The sequence below is a fragment of the Euwallacea fornicatus genome, chromosome 21 (assembly GCF_040115645.1).
Source record: "Euwallacea fornicatus isolate EFF26 chromosome 21, ASM4011564v1, whole genome shotgun sequence".
Lineage (NCBI taxonomy): Eukaryota > Metazoa > Arthropoda > Insecta > Coleoptera > Curculionidae > Euwallacea > Euwallacea fornicatus.
In genome coordinates this window covers 2,424,953-2,452,196 of record NC_089561.1, presented here as the reverse complement: position 1 = coordinate 2,452,196, position 27,244 = coordinate 2,424,953, and the positions used below count along the sequence as shown (strand labels likewise).

General features: G+C 37.0%; 4 protein-coding genes across 14 annotated transcripts in view; 1 reads left to right on the top strand and 3 right to left on the bottom strand.

The window, feature by feature from the left end:
- Positions 1-53: 53 nt before the first annotated feature.
- On the bottom strand, positions 54-7,624 carry Rel (Relish). Of its 4 annotated transcripts, XM_066294319.1 has the most exons (17): positions 7,535-7,624; positions 7,233-7,474; positions 7,002-7,064; positions 6,681-6,863; positions 6,495-6,631; positions 6,127-6,441; positions 3,142-3,280; positions 2,920-3,024; positions 2,749-2,860; positions 2,501-2,689; positions 2,063-2,410; positions 1,793-2,005; positions 1,351-1,667; positions 878-1,161; positions 739-819; positions 438-668; positions 54-358 (listed from the first exon to the last, which is right to left on the bottom strand). In XM_066294319.1, the coding sequence occupies exons 4-17, from the start codon at positions 6,859-6,861 to the stop codon at positions 242-244; spliced, it is 2,769 nt and encodes a 922-aa protein (XP_066150416.1). In that variant the 5' UTR covers positions 6,862-6,863; positions 7,002-7,064; positions 7,233-7,474; positions 7,535-7,624; the 3' UTR covers positions 54-241. The 4 variants fall into 4 exon arrangements, with proteins under 4 accessions (XP_066150416.1, XP_066150415.1, XP_066150417.1 ...); XM_066294318.1 differs by having other exon boundaries at positions 7,233-7,584; XM_066294320.1 differs by lacking the exon at positions 7,002-7,064 and having other exon boundaries at positions 7,233-7,584.
- A 287-nt stretch (positions 7,625-7,911) lies between these two features.
- Positions 7,912-27,244, top strand: part of LOC136345740 (uncharacterized protein CG43867) — a 64,252-nt gene continuing 44,919 nt past the window's right edge. For 7 of the 8 annotated variants that reach the window (XM_066294295.1, XM_066294293.1, XM_066294298.1 and 4 more), the window contains exons 1-3: positions 16,580-16,742; positions 18,444-18,865; positions 19,028-19,268. In XM_066294295.1, coding sequence (XP_066150392.1) covers positions 18,798-18,865; positions 19,028-19,268 — 309 coding nt within the window. In that variant the 5' untranslated portion in view covers positions 16,580-16,742; positions 18,444-18,797. Of the gene's footprint in view, positions 8,085-16,579; positions 16,743-18,443; positions 18,866-19,027; positions 19,269-27,244 lie in introns of those variants that run through there. The other variant, XM_066294292.1, reaches the window with a different exon arrangement.
- Positions 8,088-16,276, bottom strand: LOC136345751 (ATP-binding cassette subfamily G member 4-like). Its single transcript, XM_066294328.1, has 9 exons — positions 15,545-16,276; positions 11,811-11,928; positions 11,546-11,735; positions 9,751-9,896; positions 9,434-9,672; positions 9,131-9,378; positions 8,871-9,039; positions 8,556-8,812; positions 8,088-8,499 (listed from the first exon to the last, which is right to left on the bottom strand). Exons 1-9 carry the CDS (start codon positions 15,639-15,641, stop codon positions 8,092-8,094), a joined length of 1,872 nt encoding a protein of 623 aa, XP_066150425.1. The 5' UTR covers positions 15,642-16,276; the 3' UTR covers positions 8,088-8,091.
- Positions 19,859-24,718, bottom strand: LOC136345756 (cytochrome P450 6k1-like). Its single transcript, XM_066294337.1, has 8 exons — positions 24,629-24,718; positions 23,966-24,052; positions 23,296-23,909; positions 21,746-21,775; positions 21,454-21,680; positions 21,129-21,344; positions 20,828-21,079; positions 19,859-20,768 (listed from the first exon to the last, which is right to left on the bottom strand). The coding sequence occupies exons 1-8, from the start codon at positions 24,701-24,703 to the stop codon at positions 20,599-20,601; spliced, it is 1,671 nt and encodes a 556-aa protein (XP_066150434.1). The 5' UTR covers positions 24,704-24,718; the 3' UTR covers positions 19,859-20,598.

Genomic DNA, 27,244 nt, shown 5'->3' with positions numbered 1-27,244 from the left:
AGGAACATAACTACCACGACTCACAGTATGAAAACAGATACAAAATTAACATGTAAAAATAAAACTACGATTTATTACCTCGTAATATTCACTTACTTTAAAGAAATATCAATAGTTCATTTGATGCCATATGAACGAACCCGATAAAAAGTATCACATCAAAATCTTTGTATTACACTTTCTGGCTGCTTACAAGTCTCGAATTCTTGATTCTTGATACTTTCGCTCACCAATTTGCTGTTTAACTGCGGCTAAGCAGCAGTAAATCGTTCGCTGTTCTGTCCATTACGGCAACTGCTTTGTGTTCATCCAAATTTTCAAGGAAAGTTCGGATATCTAAGATTTTCACATTGTCCTTCTATAAAAGATCAAAGCGGAAAGTTAAGATCCCTAAACCTCCACATAAAATGACACAAATTTCGTCCTTAAATCCTCACCTCGATGGCATATTGTAGTAAATTTCGACTGATGCTTCTGTCGCTTGAAATGGCTCCAGTTTGAAGTAAATGGCTCAAATCCAGCAAATCTGCCAGTTCTAGATACTTTCCACTCTCGTCTAAAAGGGCGGAAACCTCGTCCAGACATCGTGGAGGCAACAGTTTCAAACCGGTGTAAAGTTGATCTGGTGAAAACACCGGACAGATCGTTTCAGACCTCATTTCAATGTCCTATGAAAATAAATAAGAAAACCCCTCCATGTGTTTCTTCTTCATACATGTGACAAATTTCCATTTTTACCTCTTCAATTTCTTCGTCCTCTTCGTCATCCTCTTCAATTTCTTTTTTCAATTCAAACTTCACGGACTTGCTGTTGTCGTTCTGAAATATATCATTATCGATGAAACACCCCCGAGGTGACAACCATCAGACCACTTGCCATGTATCTGTTGATCACTTCCATGACTTCGGAGTTGCATTTTTTTATGGTGGCCGCCTCAAACGGCGACAAATTGTTAAAATCGTTTTGCAACTCATACTCAAACATTGCGTGCTGTAGGAGATACTGAATGGCCTCGACGTATTGGTTTTCAATTGCGATTCTCAACGGAGTAAAACCGTTTTTCTGGTGCCTTTTGTTCACATCAGCTCCATTTTGGCACAACAGTTTCATCGCCGTCATATTACGGCATTCGACGGCCAAATTTAAGGGACTATAACCATCTAAATGCGGGAAGTGAGAGATTAATTTCGATTTAGATAACAACAATAGATTTCTTATACACGTTCCGTCGTTTATCTTTATATTATTAATGTATAACTAACTGTTATGTTACGAGGCATACGAGCACCCCAAACACCACTGTCGTTGAACGCCCAGTGCTATTGCAGTTACGCAAAAGAACTGCTTACCATAATCTTCCAAATCAATGAGATCTTTGCACTGTTTATCACGTAATAGTAGCTCGAGCATGTCCAGTGTAGACGAACATTTTATGGCAGTATGAAGAGCAGTCTTTCCATTGCTGTCCTGCTTCATAGGGTTTGCCTGGCAGTGTAGCAAATAAGAGACAAACTCCTCGTTGCGGCACTGCACTGCGATATGCAGGGGCGTTAAATTGTCCGCATTGGGGACGTTCGTCAATCTGAATTTGCGAGACAACACGAACATTTTCAGGATGAACGTTACCTCATCTTTGCGGTTCAGACTGACGAATACATGAAGGGCGCTGAAAAATAATTCATGCGACATAGAGTTAAGTTTAGATCGCTTTGGACTCGGAAAAATTTTGAATATTTTGTACTTCGACGCCAAAAACACAAATATTGCTTTCAAAACCAGTTAAAAACTCACTTGTTCCTCCTCTCTTTGCCCACCTCTTCCCCGAAATGGTGCTCCAACACTTCGGGAGCGCGTTGATGTGCATCGGAGGTTTTTATGAAACTCCTCAGCTCGTTGTAGGTGCGTTCTGCTTTCTTTATATCCGCATAAGCAACTTCAAGTTTGATAACAGTTGGCGCGTTCGTTCGCTCGTGCAACTGCATTTGATTGAGTGCATTGTAATCGCTGAATCAAAGCAATAAACAGTTTTTGCAATAATCTAAACAAATTTGTCAGTCTTACTTAAACACCGCCCTCTTTTCCAGTCTGTTGGAGGCCTCCATCTGGTGCTCGACCCTAATAATAGGACTTCCATTTTTGTTGATGTGCATGTGATTTAATTGGTTGGAAATTGCAGAAGGCCCGTCCGTTGTGTTATCGTCATTGGGCAGGGTAGGCTCGAACATGCCAAACAAATGGTCAAACTCGGCCGAATCCATGTCGCTCAAGGCACGTTCCAGCTGATAATCTGTGAATAACTCGTTTTGGTTCCAGCTGTTTGCACTGGGCAAAGAACTGGTGGAATGTTGATGCACGTGCATGGCTGCGACGGTGTTGGGGATCGTAGCCGGCAATTCGCTGCTGCACACACTAAATGGTACATCGATATTAAACATTTAAAATTGCTTTTAGAATCTTCAAAATATTTAGCAGGCTGTCAAATGCTTCTCAATAACCCACCTGCCGCTATTATAACTTGAAGGCGATTCGTAACTCGACCTAGGCCTCTTGGAACCAGGCTTAAATTCGTTGTTGGGGACAAACCTAAATTCTTTCCATTCGCTCCTGGCGTTGTCTGAAGGTCTGACCAACTCCATGAACACCTGCACGGGATGGCTTATGTATGGGTCCCTATCGTAAGGGGGGGTCCTAAAACGTATGACTTTTTTGAGCATTCCCCGCATTTCTCCTTTTTATTTTCTTCTTACTTAAGGACAATAGCGTATTGGTGATGCACGTCGAGCTCACTGAATCGGCCCCATCCTTCCCATACTTCCTGCTCGTCATCGTCCAATTCAAAAAATCGGATTTTTATATTTTCTATTAGGTGGAATGGGCGAGTATTAGATATATAGAAAAAAAAATATAATGCGGCCTACTTTTGGTGACTCTCTCGACTAGCAAAAACACCTCTTTACCGCCTCTTGCAGGGCTGGTGCAGTGATCCATGCGCACTATTTTTAAATCGCCAGTTAAAGCACATTCTAAACGAGAAAATAATGTTGTAATGCAGTGTGATGTCCTGTGCTCAAACTACTGTTTTCTCTTAACAACTTACCGATTTGTCTGTTACGAAAGAGCAAGAAGATAAATATACTTACTTAGATTATTAATGCCGTGACTGAATACCGGCGGGCAAATCGGGTTTCGAATGCCATTTTTAATAAGAAACGCATCAAATCTGAGACAAACAATATTCAAATTAATGGATTTGCTCTCTTGTTCGGCCAATCCCTTAATCTGAAATCAAGTTTAAATGTATTCGCTCATTATAAACGCACTCAGATAACTCTCGGATGGAACATGCTTCCTGCCCACGAGAGATATCCATTTGCATTTAATTTAAAAGCCGGTTGTTCAACTAGGAAAGGAGACTTGTTTGTACCTTCTTCCTTATTCTCTGAGAGATGAGAAGGATCTTCAAAGTTAGACATATCGTCGTCATCAGTGATATAATCCATATCGAAACCTGCTAAATAGCAATATATTTTAGTGCATAATCAGTTTTTTGACAGTGTTATTTATCTGATATTCAACCTGTGCAATAATTTTTTTTTATTAATACATAAATTGAGAATATTTATATAATCGCAGTTTAACGAGCTTTCAAAAATTCATTAAAGCCATAACGAAATCAGATAAACAAACCCACATTAACTGTTCGATTAGCACAAATAAATTTGCAAATATTCAAACTAGAGTGCAGTTACAAATTCTACTTGCAAGATTGGTATAAGACTATTCAAGAAGTTCCGCACTGATTTGCGAATGGAATTAGACAAATTATTACAAACCTTCTCTTAGTGAGGCTACGCTTGAAGATTCGGCATAAGGGGTAATTTTCATGACTCTGTAACCAAATTAGAATATGTACTAACTTCAGTCAGCTTAACAAGGAAAAAAAAAACTTGTTTCAATACTAACCAAATAGCACTGACTGAACTACTTGAAATACAGCACAACAATTATTCTCTAGGAATATCTAGTTTTCATTTATATTTACTGCACAAACTCTGCATATACATAGTACTTTAAATTAAGAAAGGCTAGCACTAGGTAAAGTCACCAAAACTCATATTTATTACATAAATACTGTAAATATATACCGACATTAATCCACTACATGCATGTATATAATACCCACAAATATCTGATAAACAAAGCCTTATCTTTTCTGTGAATAGTAGGAATCTTTTTCTTGGAAATGTGCAATTCTTTAAGTGGATTATTGATTTTAAATCATAAATAGAATGGATAAAGAACACTTACATATGGAAAAAACTTCTCACTCATTTCCAATTGAAGGAAAGTTCACCACTGAATGATAATAAAGCTTTTCAATATATATACTAATGCGTTAAATTTCAATAGAACCAGAAAATTTTGCTTCAAATTTTAGTGATAATGGGAATGAGACACATTAGATTTTAAAAACATTTATATACAAATCCATTATATAAACTGAATTATTGTTTATAAAGCTATATTGATAAGAATCAAGTAGTGAGTCACTTATGCAAACAAGGTATACTAAACTTGAACGGGTTTTATCGTATAAATAGTATTTTGAAGAGAACAAAATAGCACTGTTTAATTTTGGCAATGGTGAGCAGTCCTGATGAGAATCAGAGGCGCGCAGTTCATAAATTTGCCTTCTTTGACTAATTCTGATTGTTTGGTCAGCTGTTGAGAAAGCAATTTATCAATTTGCTAACAGTTTGATTATCAAATCTATTTTAGGGATTGCTTACAAACTGGATGTTAGAGACGTACCTTAAACATTTTTGGATTGGGTGACATGTTAAATTGCTGCAGATGATATCATATCAAATTTTTTGTCATCCAGCTTATTGTCCAACAAACACACACTAATTGACATTTCCTTCCTATCCAAATATAATCTTAAACAGCGGTTGCGAAATAAATAGATGACCACTTAATTTAATTTAAACGGAGCGTTCAGAAGAGACATGATTAATTTATTTTAATTATCAATTGATAACTTTTAACTGGATTAAAAACTGATGTAAACAAACCTTATTCAACACTTATTTGAATCAACAACTATAAAATTACTGCTGCATGCCAGTTATGTGTCCTGTACATTAGCAAATATAAACATGAAAACAGTAGAGTCCACAGTATACCACTGTGTTATAACTAAGTTTAAATATCAAGACATGTGATAATATCATAGGAGTCACAAAACCAAATTGTTTATTATCTGTCCATATTTAACACACATAACTTTGAATATTAGTCCACTCTTGAAGAAAATGTTTTTATTAGACTAAGGAAGAAGACCAAGAAATACATAAAGTAGTATTGGAAATTCAGACCTCATTGCAATCAGTTATATTTTTATAGAAACCTCAGAAGAGATACGGTAACACTTGTGGGATTTTTAGAGACGGAATATACAATATATTCTACACGTTTCCAGATTGTTTAATTAATGAGAGAATGTTAAAGTCGAATTGCAGTTTGATGCGATTAAGGACATAAAAGTCACAATATTAACAAATACTTACATCTTCAAAGGAAAAGCAGCAAGAGCACAAACGTGAGAAAAATTGAGTTTTTAACACTAAAAAATCAATTTTAAAATCAATATGCTAAATGTACAAAAGAACAGTTTTGACAGAAAATCCAAAACCAAAACGGCTTCCGTGTCAAAAATTAAACGTTAATATCAATGGATTGACACCCTCCACACTTCGCCAAGATAGACAATATAAAATAATGTATTAATCAAAGATAAAGATGTAGACAGTATAAATTAGTTGAAATTAATTTCAACGCAACAAAGTCAACAACAGATGATTGCTGTCACAGTCCTGAATGATGAATTAGTGGTACTTTCCAAACATATGAGAGCAGTGGGTACTTACTCTATTAACTCCATCTACACTCATTTAAGATAAGGTATATAAATTTAAGAAATTGCAATGTGCAAACCTCTGCACTACTATTTTAAATAACAAATTTCCTTCCCTTCTGTTGAAGAACCGTTTTAAAGGTTCAAAAGAAGCCATTTACCAATGGTTTCTTCCATCCTTTTTGAATATCACACATATCCCACTCACCTCTGTTATTTCCTTTATAGTCAAATCTCGTGTATTACCTTCCAAAGTGGCAATCAATTCTCTTTTCAACTGGGACTTTTTTCTCACCAATTCACCCACAATATTTTTTCTTGCAGTGTGAATTATGCCCATACTGTGAAAGCGAGCTATAAAACCATCCTCAGCATTTGGACTTACAACGATATCATGTGGATCATCAAACTCTTCTTTGCCCCTCTTCATTATAAGCCTGTGCGGATGAGGCTTGAAATCTTCAGTAACATTATATTGATATATTGAACATCTAATAACTGCTTTGCCTGGGAAGTTATGTAACTATAACATGAAATGGTTTCTAGGAATTATCAATTTGAAGTGTAATGTAATACCTCAACTGCAGGAAAAGTTTGCTTTCTAGCTTTATCAGAATTCATGCCACAAAGGCTACCATGGGTGCCAGCCATTTCAGACTTGTATCGAAACCGGAATTTATTGGTTGGTTCCTCAACAATACTTAATCGGGGAGCTGTAAATGTGATTTAATTGACATTACACAAGGAATTAAGGTCCTTTACCATTATCTAAGTTTCCATTAGTTAGCTTTATCATTTGGCTGTCAGAGGGCAGAATTTGAGCTTGTATGTAATGTTGGCTTGACTCAGGAGAAGTGAAGCTATTTGAATTTGGCGACGCCACAAAGTAAATTGGTTGGGGAGAGTCACCACTGCTTGATGGGGGAGTTGGAAATGTTGCCATATCTAAGAAAATGTTTCCAATAAACATTTTGGGAATGGAAAGATGTTGGTATCACAGAACAAATGTACGATGTGGGGCAAATAAGGAACACCTTAAACTATAAAAGTGACTATCATTTGTACTCTAACCTAAAAACTTACTAGGAGTCACAATGGTTTGCAGAGGGGATGAACAATCAAACTTGCTAATAGGGCTGAATGGAGCTGAAAATGATTGCTCCATCATCATAGCTTAGTGTTATATAAATATAATAAATATCACTAAGGAAACACTAAAAACAGTGCCTATAACAATCTAGAAGTTTTCAAGTCACTGAAGCGCACTTGTAGGCTCACTTTACGGAATTTAACCAATTACAAAGAAGTACCAACCTATAAATGACTGGGTGTAGCTTGAAGTGGGGCTTTTGGGAATCCGGTAGTTCCCCTTTTCTACCTAGGATTGGCTGCGGGGTGTGGGAGGTGCGGAATCTTCTGAAAAATTCCCCTAGATTTCTCCAGGCTCAGCTTTAATGCGCAATCGCCCCCAAGACCTTGAGTGTATTTACGTGTTAATTTATACGTTTATCTTATCTGGTGATATGCACATGTGAATCATCACGGTTTCTACATCACTGGAATTGTATTTTTCAAGATAATTAGACTAATTTGAAGATTAATCTTCAAGAAAATACCCTTTTCATTCGAGTTAAAGCCACACTTGATGTGGAGATGCAATGATATTTATTTATGTATGATACACACCATCGACCTTGTTGTGGCGGGGAAACGATGTTGCCGTTCTGCGCCAAGACTACTGCAAATTCTGGGACGCTCGTCAGCGCGTTTGTCGGAATAATTGACGTCTATTGGAACGGTCTCAGCTCCTCATTTCATCTACCATTTGTCAAAACTGAGGGATTTTCATTTCCGCAAAAATTGTATATTGTGGGTTCCCAGGTTTGGCCTTCCTCAACTAAATTGCATAAATCACTATGGTGAAAGGCACGCATTTAAATTTCGATCGGCATTAGCGTCATTTAAAGAACCGGCAACGATGTTCCGCCATCGCCGCAAGAAGGCGGATGGCGCGTCAACGTTACTCTAGGACCTATGCTGAACGTAGAAGGAAAATAAAATTGGGAAATTGCATTTTTTTTCTTACATTTTAAAAGTTATATTGTGTTCCTAGTGATAACTCTACTCTCGCAGTTTTGCCGCCTGTAAGGAATATTTGAAATAAAGGTCTGTATTACCGTGCAATACGTGATTTAATAATCCGTCCAATATATCTCAAAGCAATAAATGTCTTATTTGGTGACAATCTTTGTTTAAGTAAATAATAAAATCCCCCCCTAAACACGAAATAAATCGCCACTAAAGTCGTAATATCCAGCCACAATTTTGTTTTCTCCATGCCCATATCTTCCATGAAGTGCTTCAAATCAGTCCATACGCAAATTTCCACCTCATCCGGGCACTTAAGTTTCTCTCTATTCGTCATCATGGTGGCCATCAGTCCTTGAAGAGAGTAGCGAAGGTAACTAAAGTGCATTGCAAATTTAATTAAAGGGGGAATGTTGTCATAGCCGCTACCGAAACCATAAACTGCCAATAGCATGAAGGGAACTGCGACTACAGGTCCCAGAAACATTGAATTCTGAAATACTGATAGTAAATATCTTTAACTTTATGAAATTAAAAAAGTGATTTTACCATCAAGCTAAATTGAGACGCAATAAGCAGTCCTAAGCTCTCTGATATGGTTCCGGTTAAAATACAGATAAAATAGAATTTCCCTATTCTATCTAGCTCCATTGGTTGGTCAGTTAGCACATAAACTAAGGTCAAGTAAAGGGAACCCAGCACTAACTGTACTGGTAAAGTGGAAGCGGTAAGTGCTGAGAAATAGGCGCTAAGTCTGTACCATTTGTTGAAATGTTCACGCTTGATTAGTTGGTACTCTTTTGGGACTGTAATATAATCTATTAGGTACATTTGAATATTAAATTACCATTCATATTAAAATACACTGTAGTAGAACAGGCATCATGGGAATATACATGAAGAATATCAAGCAAGCAAAGTAAAGTCCAAAATTGAATACAGTTTTTGAGCCGTCTTTGCCCATTCCGAGGTAAAGAGTTCCCATGAGACATCCCAGAATAATGTGCAGGATTGTTCGCAAGAGTAAATAGTTCTAGAATTAAATCCTATGGAATTACTGGACAAAAATAGCCTGAATTCACTATATTGCCAAGAAACAAAGTTTTGTAGAGTAGAATTTTTACCTTATCTCTCCACATTTGTTTCCACATTCGCATTAATAAAATTGTGAATTGTGTCACCCAACTACATTTCTGGTTCTCAAATGAGTTATCCTGCATGTCCAATGTTTGAAGTTCCAAAAAATCTTGAGTTTCTTCTAATACTGGTGCTCCAGCAACGTATTTACAAGAATACCGTATTTTTCCATTATCTATAGCTGATACAAGTTTGTCTTGGAAGTCTCCGTATTCTTTGCAAGCTATTTCTATTACTAAAATTCACACTTTATTTTATTAAATATTGTTAAAAACGGTTTCTATACATACTAAAATCTGCTGGATTAAAATTCTTGGGACAATCCAAACCTACATTGGCCAGATAGGGAACGACATCAGGTCCGAATCCTTGATAAATGCATTGTCCTGAAGACAAGATAAATACGTTATCAAATACGGAAAACATGCGGGCACTTGGTGTGTGAATTGAGCAGATCACAGTACGCCCTCCTTGGGCTATGCGCTTTAGAAGGAGGACACATTGCATGCAAGATAGATCATCCAGGCCACTGAAAAATGATTCGTTACATACACCCAAGGAGTTAAGTTGTTTAAAAGTGTTTTATGTTTCTTTTTTACCTACTTACGTTGTGGGTTCGTCTAAAAGAAGAACTGGGGGGTTGTTGAGTAATTCTAGTGCAATAGACAAGCGCTTCTTTTCACCCCCCGAGAGTTTGGTGCATTCGGTGAGGGTCGAATGGTTTAAGCCTAGGAGGTCTAATATATTGCCTATCTGAAAAGAAAGTTTTATATTAAAATTTGTAATTTTTGGATAAAACGATCAGGTATATAATTCTGTATTATAATGTGCATGGGGTTCCACAATATCTTGAGAAGCCGATTTGATAAGCGCAATGAACCGTTTAGGTTCCGTTACCTTCTATATTGAAATTAGGCGACTAGAAACATTACAAAAGTCAACAATTGATTGGCTCAGGTGGGTTGGTGAAATGGTTCAGTGTTATTTCTTCTATTTTCTACACGTTTTGCTTTGAACCTCTCGAAGTTGAGATGCGTCAAATCTGAAAAAAGATCTCAAAAAAACTTATTAGGTGACCAATCGCCCCTACTAAATACAAATGAATTCCAAGGACGTTTTCACCTATGTTCAATTTTGAAAGTTTGACTTTGAGACCATTTTGACTGCTGTCAAACGGACATAGTAAACAGATATATATCGTGGGAAGAGTCGTAAAGGTGCCAATCTAGAAGTCGGACGACTACACACGAGAGCGGAGTGAAAGGGAGGATTCGTTAATGGGTTCTAAAAAAAGTGAGGTGTTCGAAGAAGAAGAATAAGGACCTACGGAAAGTATTGCATGTTGGAGGTTGGTAATATATATAGTGTTAAATTGGGGTGCTACGAAAGATTGTGAGCATTGTCTCACTCCTGCAGGGAGTGCCTTTTTTTTCTACGACGCACAATGTAATGCATTTTATACTATAAACTAATGAAAACTTAGTAATAAAGTAATAAGTAAGAAAACTTAGTAATAAAATTTAACTAATAACCGAAATTTTCTCCAAAATCGGTATAAAATTCATCAAGTGTGCCATGGATGCGCAATGGCGCACGAGTTTCGCTATGTGCGTAGAACTTAAATTCTATTATTTTGTCAGTCATTTTTGCCATCGGTTACTTTTCCGGTTTTTCTAAACGTCTAAACTTTTGTGGAAAGTTTTCGTGCAAATTTCTACTTCTAAAACCGGCAAAACAAATACGTGAAAATATGGAAGACGAAGTGCTACGAGTGTTTTCAACGGCAATGCTGTATATTTCAGACGTATTGTCTTTGACCAAATCCAATCTTGGAGTATTGAATCGCTTGCAGTGTGTATTTTATCAACTTTATTCGATGGTTTAACGAACAGTTTTGTCCAAAGAACGAACAATACTCAACGTCTGGAATTTTAATGAGAGTTTTGAAACCGGTAAGTTTAGACCTACATAGTAAATTTTAAATAATTTGAACGAACTCCGTCACAACACTCATAGTCCCATATTCTAGTATTATGTGTTTGTGGGTTGCTATTTTGGTATATTCGCTCCTTTAAGACTATTGATAAAACGGAACGAAGGGAAAATAACTTTAATGAAACTAAATGCTTTTTTTAAAACGGTTATGACGCTTCCGGATTTAACACTTTCTGTCATGCGTCTCTAACGGCAGTTTTCGCATTACACCCTTAACGGAGTAGGAAGTTTACCATAAACATGCAGAATGTTTATGAAAAAAAGTTCTTAATTTTCCATTAATCAGAACACTACGAGCAGTCAAGTTATAATTTGGAGTTTTCATCATTTTTTATTTGTCATAGCGGCACTGTGTACTGAACTGATTTTATCAACTAATAACAGTTTTATCTTCTTCATATACACACCATTTTCTGCTTCTCCAGTAGTGATAAATTGATTCCTAACTTGAGATTGGCTGCCACCATCATTGCTTCATCAACTGTTAACATGGGCTGCATCAGATTATCTTGCATTATGTATCGTGACAATCCCTGAAAGGCCTTCAGATTTCGCGATTTTCCATTCACAAACATTTCGCCGGTCGCGTTTCCACATCTGAAACAATTCATTAATCATTAATCAATCACTGTATTCATATAACCGCAATTCGTTCCCAAATTTGCGACCTACTTGTATCCAGCCAGTACGTTTAATAAGGTGCTCTTTCCTGAACCTGAAGGACCTAAAATGGCGGTTAATTGGTTGGGTTTGAAGTGTCCATTCACGCTTCGCAAGATCAATTTTGGGCCTAGAAGAAAAGTTTAATCGGATTATATTGTGTGCTTAATTAAAGTAATTGGTTGGTAACGAATAACTCCGCCAGCAGATGAGATAATGATGATCAGATGATCACTATGAAATTATTTGAATATTAATGAAGGTCATAATAACGAAGAGATGTACTAAGATATGTTGGCAATAACCAGTTATCGGAAAAACCTAATTATTAGCAGAAAAACGTATTTTTAGTTTGCAATTTCTAGCGTTCACGCGCAAGTAGGAATAATAAATACAAAGTAATGAAATTATCAAATAGAAATTTAGTAGCAAATTTGCTTGGCAGCTACTTTGCTATTGAATTGCAATTGAATATTGCAAATGTCATATTGGTTGAATCCAATTCTGTGTAAACGCTCAACACTCCAAACTGCTTAATTCTTGCAGAAAATAAATCTTCTGTTCAGTTCGTTAAATTGTATAAATAAATACAGTTTCTGATTCGAGGAAGTGTTTATTTGTGAAGGTGTTCCTACCTGAAAAGTTACTTAAACGTTTAAGGCGAATACGAAAAAATGTGAATCTGAAATTTCGTAGATTTAAGATGGTTAGAAAAAACTAATTAGCCGTATTGCAATATTCGTTTTCCAGTATTACATTTGAAATTATTATAACTGAATGTAAGCTTCAACTTGTTTTTAATAGTAATTATTGTTATAATGAACATTATTTTTAAGTGTTACTTGCATGTGGAGGCCTTGTACAGTTAAAATAGTATATATTTGAAATCAAGGTTGGAGCAAAAGCATCAAAAGGAAATTATAGCAGAAAACCGTGCATTTTTTTAGTCTTTGCCACCATTTAGCTACATATCTACATTTTTAATTATCGTATAGTTCAGGCAGTTTGGAACTTCGATGGATAAAAGAATTCTAGCTCCAACTTCGTACACGAATATGAACTGTTCACACTTTATCAACTAATATCTATTCAGGAACAAGGAATAATTAATTTCATTGTTCGACTTTTATATATCCAAGGTTTAAAGTCCTACAGTTTACTGATTAAGACAACACTTAAGTAGAAAAATTTGCATGAGATATCAGTTTGTGCAGCTAACGGAAAAACATATTTTTATCGCAAATCAAAATAATGCACTGATCGAAGAACGAATAGGTAGGTATGTTATAAAAGTCACATGGCTATGATTTGATCAAAAATATTAATTAGTTTCGGTAAGTAATTGGTCTTAATAAGCACGAATGATCGTGGGAGAGAAATATGCCGATTTTGCATGTTTGCTCCCATAGAGTCAGAGATCAATAATTAAAAACCTTTTAATGTCGTAGTGATCATTTTGACGATTGAGAATTATTTTATAGCGTTAAATCAATAATTAGAGGTTAACAAAAAATCCACGATAAATGCAATGTAATGTACAAATTGTTAATGTGTGAAATAGCATGGGCCGTCGACAGACGTGACATTTTAGCATAAAACGTCATGAGTACAGACAAAATTAAAAACTACCTTTGTTTCAATGTGAAAAACTGTATACTTGAAATTTTATATTTTTATTAATTACGTGGTACAACCATATCGATACGTAAAGTTTACACATTATACGATCAGTTGAGACCTCCTGTACTGTGTGACATATGAACTACTATTAAATAAATTAACATAAACTGGTCACGATTCGAGCAAGCTCAAGGTGGACACATAGTTTTGGACACAATTCTATTAATTTGTGTTTAATTCAGACTTTACCAGTAATACAAGGGTACCCGTGACAGATTTGCGTACTTAGCGTTGCATGTTAATGCGCGTTTCATGTTCAATTATAAAGATTATGAAGTTTTTACCCACCTGAATGTTTGCAGTTATATTGCAAAATCACACATTATGTCATAATAATACATTCTAACAGAAACAGAGAGATGCATGTGGGTGCTCAACTAACCAAGGATACTTACGGTGGTACTTGCTGCACTTATTGAAAATGGGAGAAAGCTGAAGAAGTTGATTTTTTTTGTTTGCAAGGAGTGAAACGAGTACTATTATTCGCTATGAGTGTCGGTTTAACTTACATATTTAATTGTCAAGTATCTTCTGTTCTTATATAATTAGAGCTTAATGAGTCAAGTACTTGCTTGTGTGTTGAAAGGATATCGACCTGCGACGAATTAGCTACCGTTGAACCAGCTTAACAACAATAGAAAATTGTTTGTGTTGTCCGAATTTCTCAAAAACAATGATTTATTCTTGATACAATCATAACACGCGCTTTGTTTATCAAACTACATAAACCAAATCATAAGATATTAAAAACAACAACAAAAACAAAACCTTAAATTTCCTCAAATGCCAAATCATAAGTTTTTATTTTGGAATTTCGAAACTTCAGGACCCCTGCTCTGAAGTGTCCTTGCACCTTCTTGGTGCTATTCCTTTAAAACAAAAAACCGCCAGTTAAAATTCTTAAAAAGAAAATGAATTTGATGGTAACGCTCCTCTAGCCCACATGTAACTCATACCCGCATAGTACCACCATTCTAAATAATCTTTACTGAAATCATGATGATACAATTTTATTTCAAAATCTAAAATTACATGACTGATTGATTGGATTGAAACCAACATTCGCACAAATCGAGCGGTGAAAATGAGGTCGCGGGAGCTTGTATCGTTTTACTTAATTCTTGCGGATTTTATTGCAAGTAACCGCTCAATTTAAGGACTAAATATCTATTCAAATTTAAGCCTTTCTGGGTCTTAGTTCGCATATGAAGAGTTATGTAATACGGTAATTAATCCTGGAATGCAGGTTCTATTCTTTGTTCATATTAATTGTAATCATATGTATGAGTTGTACCGTTGTGCTATTACTTGAAATTGCTGTATAACAAGTTACCTAAGGAGTTGTTATTTTTCAATTAACTTATTACAAATAGATGATACAAGATGGAGACTACTGCCACATTAATTTCACATTAAACCTTCGCCTTAAAATATGCAAAACATCTCTTTGGATGTTATTTCATATATAAAAGTGAACAATATTTATAAAGTAAATATTGCTTTTAACGAACATTTCATAACTTTATTAAAAAACAAAGTAATTTAAAATAGACCATTATGCATTAAATGGTTTGTTAGTGAGTAGCTGTTAGGAATGTTCATTTTTGCTAATGTTTGATGTGCAAACTTGTGGAAAGCTGTATCTGTTCTGGGGATACTTGAACTGAAATCAGTGGTTAAGGTTATAATTTGATTGTAGACCCTGCAATATCCTGCCTTAGTTTTTCACTCAGTAATCAAGGAAACAATTAAACATGAATTGTGAATATCAAAATAATCTGACTAAATTGTTGTTCCACATAAAACCACATCCGTTGCGAGATCCAATTGTAGATTGAGTATGAGTATAACTATCTACTTGTACTTGTATTTATATTTAGAGTAAAACATTGATGATTCGCGGCAGCTATTTGGCAATTTTCCTCCTTTAAAACATTATAAACAATTCATATTGACGTTTTAGATATTAAAGCGATATACAGTGTCACAACTATAATTTCTAGATCCTTTTTTCTGTTATTAACACCTAATCATTCGAATAATTAAGTAATTACTTATATACATACCTCGTTTTCCTTGCGGCACCGTGTAAGTCAAATCCTGGAACTTTATGTCCACCCAGGACCCATGGGGCAAATAACATTTAAGTTCTGGCTTATCCATGCCTCACCTGGATAATCCTATGGTTCAAGTGCTTTTTCTCCGCGTTTAACGGAATTATCTCCGCTCGTACCGAACTAAACTGGACCATCGACATAAACATAAATATAGTTATAGCGTGCAATGGAAGTGTGGTGCGACGTGCACGCATACCCCTCCATTTGGATGGAGGAGTGTTGTTTTAGCGCGTTTAATCTAGGCGTTATTCCGCCGTTGCCGGATTTAAACTTACTTAAAGAACTTAAGTCATTGACTGTGTAATTTACAGTCATACCTGAAAATTTCGTCCAAGTTCACTGGTCGACAAATAGTATGGGTGTTAGACCTAATCAGTCATTGCCAGATGAACAATATTTACTGACCTACTTCGTGTGTAGATTTATACAGATACCTTTCAAGTTTACGCATGGAGTCAAGATAAAATTCCCGACTTCCCAGGATTTCTCGACGCAATGGCGGAGCATAAGTTCAGGCACTCAATTTATATAATAAATTATCTATTCCACTTCAGAATGTTTACGATGCGTAGGGTTTCCCCTCTAGTTGACTAATAAGGATACCATATGGACGCCTCAATTCTTGACATTCTGGAACCTTGATCGGGCATTTTGAGGAATTTTGATTTCAACGTGCCTTAATCCCGAAATATCAGCGATCAAAGTTTGACAAAGAAAAAAAAACATTCCCAAACAATGGCGACAAATACCACGTGACTGCGCCCTTCAATCAAAATGAAGTTAAAATCAATATTTCCCCTAACGCTCTCTTTACTCAGCAAACGAAACCGAATAAAGAAACCTACCCCTGCAATGTCACCCTACCGGAAATCGATACGATCATTTCTGGACACTGTGGTGGACGCAACTTATCCTTTCATAACCCAAACGCGAATCAGCTGATTTGTACCCCTACGCCTGCGCCCCCGTCAGTGACAAATCGGCATGAGTGTTTGCGTTCGGGGTGGTGTAAGTTTTAATAATAAATGTTTTATTTATGGCACTCGAATCTGCAAATACCGGGACTTTGCACCTCGGACACGTCGCATACATGTCTGACGGGGGGTTGTTAAAGTTTTAAGGGAGTGACCGATGGGGGACCAGCGAGGTAGGTGGCGAAATATGGTTCGATGGGGGAGGGGGGGGGGGGAGGGGGGTGAAAAGAAATCGCTTGAAATTCGTTTGACGAGGTTCGCTTTCAGTGCATATATTTCGTGAGAAGAAGCTAATAAATGCGTAATTTGATAGTAAAATATGTTTGACAGCACGCACCTCATTATCGAACCATGTGTTAGAAGGGGGAATGAGTGATTAAATTATTCAAGATACGTTCTTCACATCCATCTCGCCGTTTCACACATCAGGTGTCCTGAGGGGCGCAAATTTATATTATCATCATATCATCAAAAAGTCCTTTCAGGTTATCTAAATCGCTTCCTACCCGTTAATTTAGGATACTTCAAATATTCAAAAAAGGATTATTGGATTTATTATCTGAAGCATAAAATTAGCATTGTATGCTCACGATAAGAACTTCTAATTTAAAGACGAACATTAGTGTTTCCTAGTTCTCGTCTCTGCTTATCAACGCCAACAATACCAGAATTTTCATTTTTAACAGAGTTTTTCTTTTTCATTTTGATCTCTTGAAGAGTAATGGTATGTCTTCCTGCTTTCCCGCAGCTCAATTCCTCAACCTATTCCTGGAAATTTAATTCAAATCTGACAATCCGAACATTCGAATGCCACTCGAAGAATAAAGCCCGAAATTCGGGGGGTAAGCCTTTTGCTCGGAAATATTCAATATGCCCTAAACGGTTCGGCGCGATTTCTATTATAAATCGCTGGCCCTAAAAGGTTTCTTTAAAGGAACAATGGCCCTGCGTTTTTCAATCGGGTGAACCCCTAAATGCTTAATTAAATTCGAATATTCGCAATATTTGAGAAAATGAGATACATTTCGTTTTCATTTCTCCTCAATCAATCTTTTCCTTGGAAGCCTTTCTTTCAATGTGCTTGTCATAAAACACGATAATTAATGGTTTGCATCTAATCTTGACGATCTGGTAAAGGAAACTCAAAGGTTTGGTTGATTGCTAGTCTTTACCATATGGTGGAAGTTGTTTGTCTAGTAATGATTTTCTAGTAAGGAAATAATTCGGAACCTTGACAATTTGATGAATGAGTTTGCGAGGTTTTGAGTCCGTGATCGTGAAGTTTTCTGAGTTTCCAACTAACACGTTTTGGTAAAGGGCTCCCTAAATATGTCCTTTAAATTGCACTCAATCTCGTTCAATGTTTTCCCATCCTCTGGGGGTTCAAAGGCATCTTGGGCCACTTATTCCATAAAACGATAAAGATTTCTCCGACCGATATATGTGTTTATAGCGTTCCGGATATGTGGAACGTTCTGTATAAATAAATAAGGGCCCTATCTGTCCCTCATGGCGCATAAGAATGTGTATAAGATATGCAAACTGATCTTTTGTCACATCGATTTTCATAAATTTCGGTTCAGAGACGGACCTTTTATCGTTAGGCGTGTATTTGGAAAAAAGTGTTCGGTTTTTATCGTTTCAAGGGAGATTTTGAAGGTTTGTTCACATACAGAGCAAGAGGGTAATTGAGAGATTAAAGGGCTATTAATTTTTCGGGTGGGGTGAAAGGAAATGAAACTGGAATTGGGGCTATACAGGATACATAGTCGGCGTCCCTTCGGGAATATCAGGGAAGTGCAGGAACTTAATTTCCGAATGGACGCCGGTATTTAATGGAAAAATATTCTAACAGAGTTTTCTAATTGTTGCAGATCATTCAAGAACATGTGATTAAATTCCAGTATCTACAAATGAAAGTAAAACCATGGAGGCCTTCGTACTACTACTGTTTCTCATGCATCAAACGTAAGCGGGTCATTGGCCATGCACTATGGTACTACCGATCTAAAGATGTGTGCAAGCCGGTATATGAACTCTTAATGAAAACGTTACGTTCGACACTTAAGATTCTAAAGATACTCATCCATTCATCGAAGAAAAGACGTGCGATATTTTCTTCCTGCTGTCAGCATTTGTCTATTCGTAGTCCGTTAACGAAACGTGCAGTGTGAAATGCCTTCCGCTGGTGTTTCTAATGATTTTCAAATGATTTTGAGGTGACAAATATGGATCCAACGAAGAAAAGACATAGTGGAGGGTACGACCCTTTAACCAGGCTTGGAGAGATTACCAGGTAATACGCTTCATACGCAGAGTACATGAAGCAAGAAGCTTTGAAATTGTAACACTCACAAACGAAACACTTACGTAAGCTTTTGGCTCATTTTGAATTTCGCATTTACGCTCTGTATAGAAAATTTACAAGTAAACCTAAACGACACCAATTCCTCCTTAGGCTCTCCCAATCGACTCCCTCGTCTCCACGACTTCTCCCGCGTCGCGTTCGTGATTCTACCGGTTCTAGTGGCGTATCTAGTTCAGTGCTTCGTTCCGATGTTTTATTAGACGAACTGACCGCAGGACCTAGCGATGCTGCTGGCGAAATCAACTGGAAAGAGAGATGCCTCAAATTGCAATTTGAGCTGCACAGGAACAGGACGCAGGCTACCAGAACTAGAGATATGCTGCGAGAGAAGGTAAGTCGTGGTATTTTGTAAATTAACCATAATGGGTGGGAATTTTAAAAAATCGTATAAAACGTAAGCTGTGAAAATGTGTTGACAGTTTTGAAGTCGTTGTCTTATGCTAGATCAAATTGCTCGGAAATCGATAAAGTGAATTAGGAAAGCTTATAAGGAATTGTTCCTCGTAGTTGGTGGGTTCAAAAAATTCAATCATATACAGGGTATTGCGCGGAAAAAATCGAGTTTCCAGAATTGAAAAAATCGTGCTAAAAGCTCCTCGTGAAACGGTTGAGACTGTGCTCCTGTTGATTTCATATTAGGCACTGGAAAACTCACGGACATGAGTATAGGGAGATCTACACGCACTGTAAATAAATCTTAACGAGAAGGGAAGAACGGTATACGTACAGCGGCTATATGTATACCAATGTATTCCAACTTTTTGCAATAATTTGTTGTATGCTAATTTTGAATATATTGTGTAGTCGCATGTAAAGTACATACATAATGATGGTTTTTTCGTAGTTTCCATGAAAAGGACTTTGTCCTCGAACGCGCCGCCATTTCACTAGAGACTCTCCAATGGTAAATAAAGCACACAATGAAAGGATATGCATTTTAAATAACTATAGTTTAACAACTAGAAAAGAAACAGTTATTTTCCAAACGGTACGGAAAGTTATCGGCTCCGCCCGCGATTGCACTTGAGGGTGGGAAAAACATTTTCCCTATGGGTTGGGAATCATATTTTTTTACCACCGCGAATAACACCGTTTTCGTTATTTTTTTATTTACATTTTTCAGAAACGCCGAAAAGACGCTTCAATTGATAAGTCACAAAAGGAGTAATGAAAAAAATATACAAAAATCTATGAGATCGGGAAAAAGCTAACATCTACAAAGTTAAATGTTTCGAAAACGGCAAGTGCCCTTAATGCATTACGTAACTAGAGAAAATTGCATGTTTTAATTGCTCAACTTTCCTTGTGCGGGCAGTACATGGTGGATTTGAAAGATCTGTAATATTGTTGTTATAGTAAGCATATACGCTTCATAAAGACCATTTGTCGATATTTACTTAATGAAAAAAACTCTTTTACTCGGTTTTGCACATATTTTCATAAGAAAATAAGAATCAAAATTCGATGGCATGTGATTCTTCAAGATGCTACGAGTCTAACTACATACTATCAGTGGTGTCCCCGAATTGAATTTTTTCGAATCACTGGTGAATAAAACGTTATGTAGGGCGTTGCTACGCGTCGAATAATCGACTCCTTACATAACAAAACTGAATATAAATTATCACATTAAAGGGCATTTCAGCTATTAACATCATTCTTCAGTGCGCTAACGGCTCGAATTGGAGAGGTACCCCTACTGTCGACTGCAAAACCAACGATTTGACCTCGAACTTTATTGGAATTGGAGTCCTATCAGTTGGCACCACCCTGTATTTTGAGAGTATCAAAGATAGGCCCGTTTTCACAGCCAGTATCCCGAATCTATTGCCTACCAAACAAGATGTTAACTAACTCTTTTAACGTCCTTGGTGGCGCTCGTAAACTTACCAATACAAATCCTAGGACCTTCGCCGAAGGGAACATAAAACAATCCATCGGAATTGATTTTAGACTTGTCTTCAAATCTTTCAGGAATGTATTTTTCCGGTTCAGGGAAGTATTCAGGGTTGTAGTGCAATCCAAACGTGGACATGTAGACTGGAGTGCCCTTTTCTATGATCAAATCCGAGTTCGGTAGTTTGTAATCTGCAGAACATTGTCTATCCAGGAAGGGCAGCGTTGGGTACTTGCGCAAAGTTTCTGGATTGTCAACAATTATCCGGTGTTTTTTGAGATGATTCCAGCTTACCATAAATACACATATCTAAATATTTCATTTCAGAAACTCCCTCGTACGTCAATTCGTCGTTGTATTTTTCGATGGTTTCAAAGATTTCGCTTCGCAACTTCTCCTGGATTTCTGGTTGGATGCACAACTCGTAGAGGGAGAAACTCAGAATGGAGCTAACGGTTTCGAACCCAGCAATGAACAACTGCATGGCTTGTCCTGCTATCACTTTGTCATCTGCGAAAATTCGTTTCTTAATTTCAAAATGTTCAAGTGCTGCTGGCAAATTTAACAGGATGATAAAATTTCCGTTAACTTCACCAGTACTCAATTTGACTCTTAGTACTAATGTCGATGTTCGTTCCCTTTCTGCTGGTTTCCAGGAAGATGTCGATCATGTCGTTCTGCTTAAGGGAAGAGTCCAGACCATCAGAAGCAATTTTGGTTTGCAGAACTTCCTTGAAAATGTCGTATAAACGTTTGGTGACTTTGGGATCAATAAAGGTTATTCGTAAACAGTCGGCGAATTTGGGGGCTAAAAAGGTTGTGAATTGTCTGATGGCGGTTGAGATCCTAAAATCACAAATGACCACTTGTTTAGAAGCAAAACACTGCCTTGAAGGTTACAGTTACGTTACCTAAAGTCAAACAATTTCCTTCCAAGATTCCTGCAAATCAAAAATCTCGTTGATTAATAATTCATTTCGGGTTACATTGGCTTAACCGTAACCAAATTTATGTGAAAATAAATAAAACGCTTAATAATTCTCATGAATTTGTATCATAACTCCAATGGGTTTTCATTAAAAATATAACTTAAATTCATGGGCGTTTATCTAATCGCAATTTGATTGGTAAACAGCAACCATGTGTTTATATTTTCTCACAAAAACAAAATTTACATAATCACATGGCTTGAGCAAGAGACGGAGATTGAGATATTGAGATCGTTTTCGGCAAGAAGGAGCGTTGTTGGCGAAAATCCAAAGAAATGCAACACTTAAATAAGAGCGATTTGATATGAAGATAAAAAAAAAACACACACACACACACACACACACAAAATATCCATTTTTTTGGAGATCGATATTTCAACTATGTATTTTTCTGGATGTTTGGCAACATCTCACATTTTTTTTGGTGGCGAATACTATATACCCATTTCCTCCCACTTACAATGTTGCGCTAATGACTAACACTACCGATTAACATGCTATTGTTGCTTACACGTAATCGTGGAATTTTCTGAAATTATTTGCCCATGAAAAGGTTTTCACTTAAATTTTACAATCCTTATAATTTTCGAATTATAGGGCGTTTCGTAAAAACACGGACAAAAGGTCTTGGCGTGTAAATAAGCCTATTTAGCTTTTTCTAGTAAAATAAGAAGATATACAGTCACTCAAAAAAGTATACGTACAGTCGGAAAAAAATTCTGTAAAGCGTAACTTTTGACTGATTTTGTTCAAATTTTGTATAATGACAATTCAATCCGAAACTCAATTTGCGTAATTGAGCAACTTTTGAAAATTTAACTTTTAGAGTGCTTTCCAGCGTTTAAAAAAAACTCCGTTTTGAAAACTTCTTGTGCGGTGGAAATTTTTCAATGTGGTTTTAACATTCTTGCAGAGAGGATTTTTCTTCATATATCCTGAAAATTTGATCAAAATCGAACAACAAATGAGGGAGTTGCAGCCTTTCAAAAACGCCAAAGAGTGACGATTTTCGTGCAAAATGACGAAACTTTGACATTTTTAACGACTTTAAAAAGCTGCAACTCCCTTATTTGCGGTTCGATTTTGATCAAATTTTCAGGATATATGAAGAAAAATCCTCTCTGCAAGAATGTTAAAACCACATTGAAAAATTTCCACCGCACAAGAAGTTTTCAAAACGGAGTTTTTTTTAAACGCTGGAAAGCACTCTAAAAGTTAAATTTTCAAAAGTTGCTCAATTACGCAAATTGAGTTTCGGATTGAATTGTCATTATACAAAATTTGAACAAAATCAGTCAAAAGTTACCCTTTACAGAATTTTTTTCCGGCTGTACGGATACTTTTTTGAGTGACTGTATATGCAGACGAGGCACGCGAGCCTTATGTCATACTGTCGATTTCAAATCAAATCTGATTCAGATTGATAAAGTCGATAGTATGCGCATTTTTTGAATTTCTGAGCAATCCCTCACCTGAATTCTGCGTTTTCACTTTCAAATGATTTGGCATCTACTGCAAATGTTGATATAGTAATAACGTTCGTCCCATACTTGGCACATATCTCTTTGGACTCTACATTGGGAACATTTTCAAATCGACGCAAGTACTGGCACAGTTGCTTCGCCTCCTTTAGCATCAAAGGGAACATTTTCTTGAGCTTTCCAGAGCTGAACACCGGACTCGCGTTGGTTCGCAATTTCTTCCATTTGGGATTATTAGTAAAAAACAAGAAGTTGGACAAGATAGGGTGGTGAAAGGCGGATGACGAGGACCTGTTTTGGAAATAGGAGAAGTCCTTCTGCAAAACCGCCTTTATGTGTTTGGGAGATTTGATCACCAACACCGGCTTGTCGAAAACAAACAAACCGAAGTAATCTTTGTCGATTTTTTTGGTCAAATCTCCTAACCATTCTGCCAGGATTTGTCTCATGCCAAAGACCGGTAGCAGGTTTCCGAAGAGGGGAATTGGCTTGATGTAGTAGACATTGCGTTTTTTCCAGTAATCGAAGTTTCTAGTAAGGTAGAGGTAGGCGAAAATTAAAGCGAGGGCCAGTAAGGCCAGAGTGAAAAACGAAATATTCTCCATCTAAAAATTGTTTAAATATTCGCCATGCTTTATTGCATAATATTCAATAGTCTTACCATATACGTGATCGTTTCAATGGAGAATAATATACTATATTTCATTTGGTCATACGTGGTCCCAAATATATACTTTTCCAATATTATCTTCGTAACATAGAAATAAATGATTATAGAAAAATTGCTGGAATCAATGTAAACACTGCCTTAGGTTAGGACAGAGCCGGAGCGTTTTTTTTTGTGTCTTTTCTAACATGATAGGAACTGTGAAAGTGAGATGGTCACTATTACGGTCCTGTTCTCGGTGCATTCACGAAGTATTAAGATCTTCCTATAATTTAGTGATTTTCGCAAAACAATTCACGTTTATTTACAAATACGTGTAATTACTCTCCATGTTACAAATTGTCCTAACTCGGTATTGATACGAGTCTACGTCACTAGCGAGGCCACTAATTAGCATTGATAAATAGCAGCTAATTAAATTTTTAATTAAAGGATTATTTTCTAATCTAAGTGCGGGGTTTCGTTTTTACACAAATCTTGATTTCTTTTATTTAAATGTTTTGGATTCAATAGATTCGTTCCAAGTGGTTATGTCCTTGACCGTAGAAACTCTGAGATTCTAAGAATTTTCGTGTTTGCTCTGGCATTGTTACGATATTTTGGTCTTAATAGATCCATCCCGACCTAGCAACCCAAGAATATTTAATCAAAACTTACCTCCGAAGAGCCACGGGGGATGCGTAGTTCCTTAAAGACCGCATTAAGGCTCGACCGCATCCTTTTCAACCCCATTTACCAGACATATCCCGACTGTTAATTACAGGGCTGAAAACGGGTATATACATTATTTGCCCTCTGGACATTTTATCTGTTCCTGGAAGAGAACTATCAAACACGTCATTACGGACTGCATATTAAATAATTCATCGCCCTTTCATCTCCAAACGGCTTTTGACTAATTTCACCCACGTGCGTCAAACGGCCGAAATCTACTGCGAATATGCACAGAACCGGGCGATTTACGCCACTCGGGCCAGTTTATGTTCCAATGCGGCAAAAGTTTTCTAATAACCCTCCGATAATTTGTTACGGCACAAGGGTTGTAACGCAGGGCTAAATGGGTATGCAATCGTCGATTTTCGTTCTTTTTCCCAGCAGTTTTTTGCATTTTTTTATTTGTTGCAGTTAAAAAATTAGGAATAATCGAACGCAACTTTTTTCGGTTAGAAGAAAGATGGAGAACCCTGATTTTTTTACTCTGGTCCGGTTCATTTGATGTTGGTTAGCATAAATTTGCCTCACGTATTAGAAATGTTAAAAAATATTCGGGCGGTTCTATTGTGTACGTACAGTTGTGGACGAAACTATGGAATATTTTAAATCCATCATAGTTTCATATCAAAATACACTGACTTTCAAAAAAACCGCAACACCAAGAAGAACGCATCGTCCACGTTTGAAATTCTGGCATTACGTTGGGTCGGGTAATTGATAAAAACGATCAAAATATCAAAAGAAAATTATTGCGAATAAGTGAACAAATTTAATAATAATTTAATAATGAGTGGTATCTCCTCTTAAATTAATACATTCCTGTGAGCGACGTGGCGTGCTTAAAATTAAATTGTCAATATCTTCCTGCGGTATTGTATCCCAGGCAATCTGCACCTGCTCGCAGAGTTCATCTATGGTCTCTGGAGGGCGAGCTAAACGTTGAAGTCTCCGACCCATTATATCCCATACATGCTCTATTGGGGACAAATCCGGAGACCGAGCTGGCCAAGGCAAAGTATCCAAAGTTTCAGCTTCCGAACATCTCAAAGTATCGTTGGCTACATGTGGTCGCGCATTATCCTGTTGAAATGTGCTCTCAGGATGGTCGTGCATGTATGGTACAAGAACCGGTTCTAAGACACTATTAATGTACCTCTGAGCACTTAATCTATCATAAATGAAAACGAGAGGAGACCGACTACCATACTGGATGGCACCCCAAACCATGACACCTGGTGTTAAACCAGAATGACGCCTTTCCAAAAAGTCCAAATTTAATCGCTCTCCTCTGCGCCTTCTAACACGTAACCGTCCATCAGATCGCCATAAACAAAATCGGCTCTCATCACTGAGCACGATTCTTCTCCACTCATCCACCCATTGCACTCTCAGACGACACCACTCCAGTCGGGCCACCCAGTGGTTTCGTGATAATGGAAGCCGACGCATAGGACGATATGAATTTAGTCCAAAACTTCGAATTCTGCGATACATGGTACTAAGGGAGACCCTTCGATTTAGGGTGGCTACCCAGTTAGCACCAAGAGACGGAATTGTTTCAAACGGGGCGCCTGTCGCTGAACGACGAGGTCGCCGGTCTTCGCGTTGGTTCGTCGTTCTTGGACGGCCACTACCACGATGACGATTTGCTGACCCTTCGTTAGACCAATCTCTCCAAGCTCTTAGCACTGTTGATGCGTTTCGATCCAATCTACGTGTAATTTCGCGGAAAGGTAAACCTGCCTCATGCATACCAACAATTCTTCCCCTTTCAAAGGGAGTTAACTGCCGATAAACTGCATTTTGGCGTACACGAGGCATTTTGCACTACCACACATTCAATATGGTACTAACAATAGTACCTTTATCGCTATCCGCCTGTAAAAAAATTTGCAAAAAGAACGATCGTAACAGATAAAAAAGTAAAGAAAAACTTCATATCGCATTAAAATACGAACTTGAAATTTTTATCATTTTTTTCTCTTTACAAGTCTAAGATCATATCAAAATTTCAAATACATACAATGCGTTCTTCTTGGTGTTGCGGTTTTTTTGAAAGTCAGTGTAGTTGATCGTTAAAAAATAAACATATTGTACAGAAACCCAAGAATATACTTAACAATATTATAAACAAAAACGAATTAATTAATTTCTACAAATGTAAAAAAAAAAATGCAATAAATTGTGCTGGACAAAAGAATGGAATGCTTTGCAAAATTCATTATAATCAGTACAAAACTTTAAATAAACTAATATTTTGCGGTATATCCTTTCGAATTGATGACAGCCCGACATCGACGGTGCATAGAATCAATAAAATTTTCATAAACGGAACTAGGAATCTTCACCCATTCTTCCTGCAGGACTTTTCACAACTCATCCCGATGGGACACATTTCTGTCTCGAATTTTTCGTTTTAAGTGTTCCCAGAGATGCTCAATCGGATTGAGATCCGGCGACTGGGACGGCTATTGTAATGCAGGAATGTTATTATCATTCGGCCAATTTTTTGCTACTCGGAATGAATGTTTAGGGTCGTTGTCCTGCCGGAAACGCCAA

Bases quoted from the DNA above. Each gene is read 5' to 3' on its own strand.
- Rel (XM_066294316.1), bottom strand. From the start codon at position 7,089: ATGATGATGGAGCAATCATTTTCAGCTCCATTCAGCCCTATTAGCAAG. The intron at 2,861-2,919 runs GTAGGCCGCATT...TCCACCTAATAG, and splicing joins AGTCGAGAGAGTCACCAAAA to AAAATATAAAAATCCGATTT. The intron at 359-437 runs GTGAGGATTTAA...GATCTTTTATAG, and splicing joins TACTACAATATGCCATCGAG to AAGGACAATGTGAAAATCTT.
- LOC136345751 (XM_066294328.1), bottom strand. From the start codon at position 15,641: ATGGATAAGCCAGAACTTAAATGTTATTTGCCCCATGGGTCCTGGGTG. The intron at 9,673-9,750 runs GTAAGTAGGTAA...ATCATTTTTCAG, and splicing joins CTTTTAGACGAACCCACAAC to TGGCCTGGATGATCTATCTT. The intron at 9,379-9,433 runs GTATGTATAGAA...TGTGAATTTTAG, and splicing joins TTTTAATCCAGCAGATTTTA to TAATAGAAATAGCTTGCAAA.
- LOC136345756 (XM_066294337.1), bottom strand. From the start codon at position 24,703: ATGGGGTTGAAAAGGATGCGGTCGAGCCTTAATGCGGTCTTTAAGGAA. The intron at 24,053-24,628 runs GTAAGTTTTGAT...TATGTTACGAAG, and splicing joins TCCCCCGTGGCTCTTCGGAG to ATAATATTGGAAAAGTATAT. The intron at 23,910-23,965 runs GTAAGACTATTG...AACAATTTTTAG, and splicing joins TTGAAACGATCACGTATATG to ATGGAGAATATTTCGTTTTT.